At 43.4% G+C, this 2,247-nt stretch overlaps 1 protein-coding gene across 1 annotated transcript in view; it reads right to left on the bottom strand.

Moving 5' to 3' along the window:
* vegfba (vascular endothelial growth factor Ba) overlaps positions 1-2,247 on the bottom strand; it is a gene marked incomplete at its 5' end in the record, with an annotated part of 15,204 nt that overhangs the window by 4,102 nt on the left and 8,855 nt on the right. The window contains 1 exon segment of the mRNA XM_032528703.1: positions 665-886. Coding sequence (XP_032384594.1) covers positions 665-886 — 222 coding nt within the window.

The raw sequence follows: 2,247 nt of genomic DNA, 5'->3' as shown, positions 1-2,247 counted from the left end.
TCTCACAGAATCACAACTGAATTCATATCTTGCGTCTCAGTCAGAATCTTATTAACCTGGAGTCCCTGTCTCTCACAATATTCATATATGTGACGTTTTAGGCCTATTGGCAGACATCCATTTGAAAAATAGGCAATGGCGTATAAAGAGCCTTTTTTCCATGTCCACTTAAGTTTCTCAGTGTGAGCTCCGTGTGGTCCGGGTAGCTTTGCATAAAAAATGGTTGTCATTCGCAAGGCTACTTTAAGTTTAAGTAAATTTCCTACTTTTAACCAGGATGTTTTTTATCACAAGTATCTGTACTTTTACTTGAGTACGGGAAGTACTCAAGTATGGGGAGTATTTTTTTCCATCTCTGGTTATGTTTTAGTAACATGTTGAACTTGTTGTGGTGGAACGTGTACGTTTAAAAGTTCTTTTAGTCATGCAACAGTAAACTCAGATTGGACGGATAGTTTAGCTAGCTGTCTGGATTTACCCTGCAGAGATCTGGGAAAAGGTTAACCATAGCCCTCATAAATCAACCAGATTTCAAAATACCAACACAAGGGAAGCCCAAGGCAACAAATAGCCGGCCTAAATGAGAAATCTGGTGGATTTTTCAGCGGTAACGGAGCAATAACGGAAGTGGAACGTCGAGGATATAGACAACATGTGGACCGACCTGCAGCGGTGAGGGTTGAGCCTCCGGTCTTTCCGGCTGCAGCTCTCAGCTCTGATGGTGCAAAGGCACTGACATGACGTTGCATTCAGTGCCCACTTCCTTCCTCTGCAGGGTTGACAACTAGGCCTCGGAGATGGCGATGGAGAAGGAGCCAGGCTGGTGGGCGGAGGTGATGGAGGAGGAGGAGAGGATGGGGGAGGAAGAGGTAGGGGAGCATGTGTCCTGAATGGAAGGAAGAAGGGTGAAAGAACAGTGTGGTTAACTGGAGAATATATTCAGTTATAGATTAAGCGGCGCTGTGAGGCTGCACTTAGGCACAATGCTTTGAAACTAAACGCTAATGTCAACATGCTAACATTCTTACAATAACAATGTTAACATAGAACAGAAACATGAATGTCTGAACCACATTTTATGGCAATCCATCCAATAATTATTAAGACATTTTATTTGCAAAAACCAACGTCCAGTTTATGGTGGCACTACATGGAAAGTCAGTGGATCCTTAAGTCTGTAGGCTTCATCTTGAGGGGATCAAGACTTCATGACCATCTATCCAACAGTTGTTGAGATAGATGGTCACGGTATGGGATCAATACAGGGTCTAAAAGACTGTACTACTTGTCTTTTGATCCCACACCACGTTGCTAGTGTGGCAAAACATAAAATGCAAGGCTTGTTTAAACGTGCAGTGCCAGACTGAAACAAACCTACACACGGCACTGTGTTGGAGATGTGTGACTAATGTGGTAGACTGTTTCCTTTGCTTCCAACAAACTTTCTTCTCTTTCTGTCAGTCTGTGTTTCTGTCCGTTACCATGGTTATAGTCACTTAGCTGCCTATGAGGCTTTCAGTTTCTCCCTTTAGACACTCTGTACTTTCTCTGAGTCTGAGAAAGTTGCCTGCGTCAGTTGGTCCATTAACTGAAGCTGGTTCTGCCTCAGTCTTCCTGGGATGCTAGCGGTTTTAATGAAGTTACTTAATGAGGCAGAGAGGGGCCATCTTTGTTCAGACCTCGATGACCACGCCTGTCGCTGGCATGGACAGAGGAGGTAGCATTTGGGAGCAAATTACACAGATTTCACCCCTGCCAGAGTCTGAATAAAGCCTGTTCTGAGTGATGGATGGGTGCTAAAGGACATCACACCCAACCGGGTCACCTCTGGGCCCCTGGAGGCCAGAAATGAAGCAAAGTGAAGGGGAAGCAGATGACAAAAGAGAGATAACTTTTTATCCTTCACTGCTCAGAACGGAATCATGGGACTCATGTACATGGTGGCAGAAAGAAAGACAAAGACACACACACACACACACACACACACACACACGCGTTCCTCTAAAATCACAGTGTAACAGGATAATAATTTTCAAAATGTTTTATTGTCAGTGAATGTTTCTAAATTACCTTCTTAACAGCCAGTCGTAAATTATATAACATGTGATATAACTGATCACAGTAAAAATTAAATATGAATGAATAGTGTTGTGTATACTGTGTTGTTGTTTTTCTAAAGCCTACTGGCCTTAGACAGACATGAGTCCTAGGGCTGTGTGTGTGTGTGTGTGTGTGTGTGTGTGTGTG

This window comes from Etheostoma spectabile, chromosome 10 (assembly GCF_008692095.1).
Source record: "Etheostoma spectabile isolate EspeVRDwgs_2016 chromosome 10, UIUC_Espe_1.0, whole genome shotgun sequence".
NCBI classification, from domain to species: domain Eukaryota; kingdom Metazoa; phylum Chordata; class Actinopteri; order Perciformes; family Percidae; genus Etheostoma; species Etheostoma spectabile.
The sequence above is the reverse complement of the archived record's forward strand: the minus strand, read 5'-3'. Positions and strand labels throughout refer to the sequence as shown.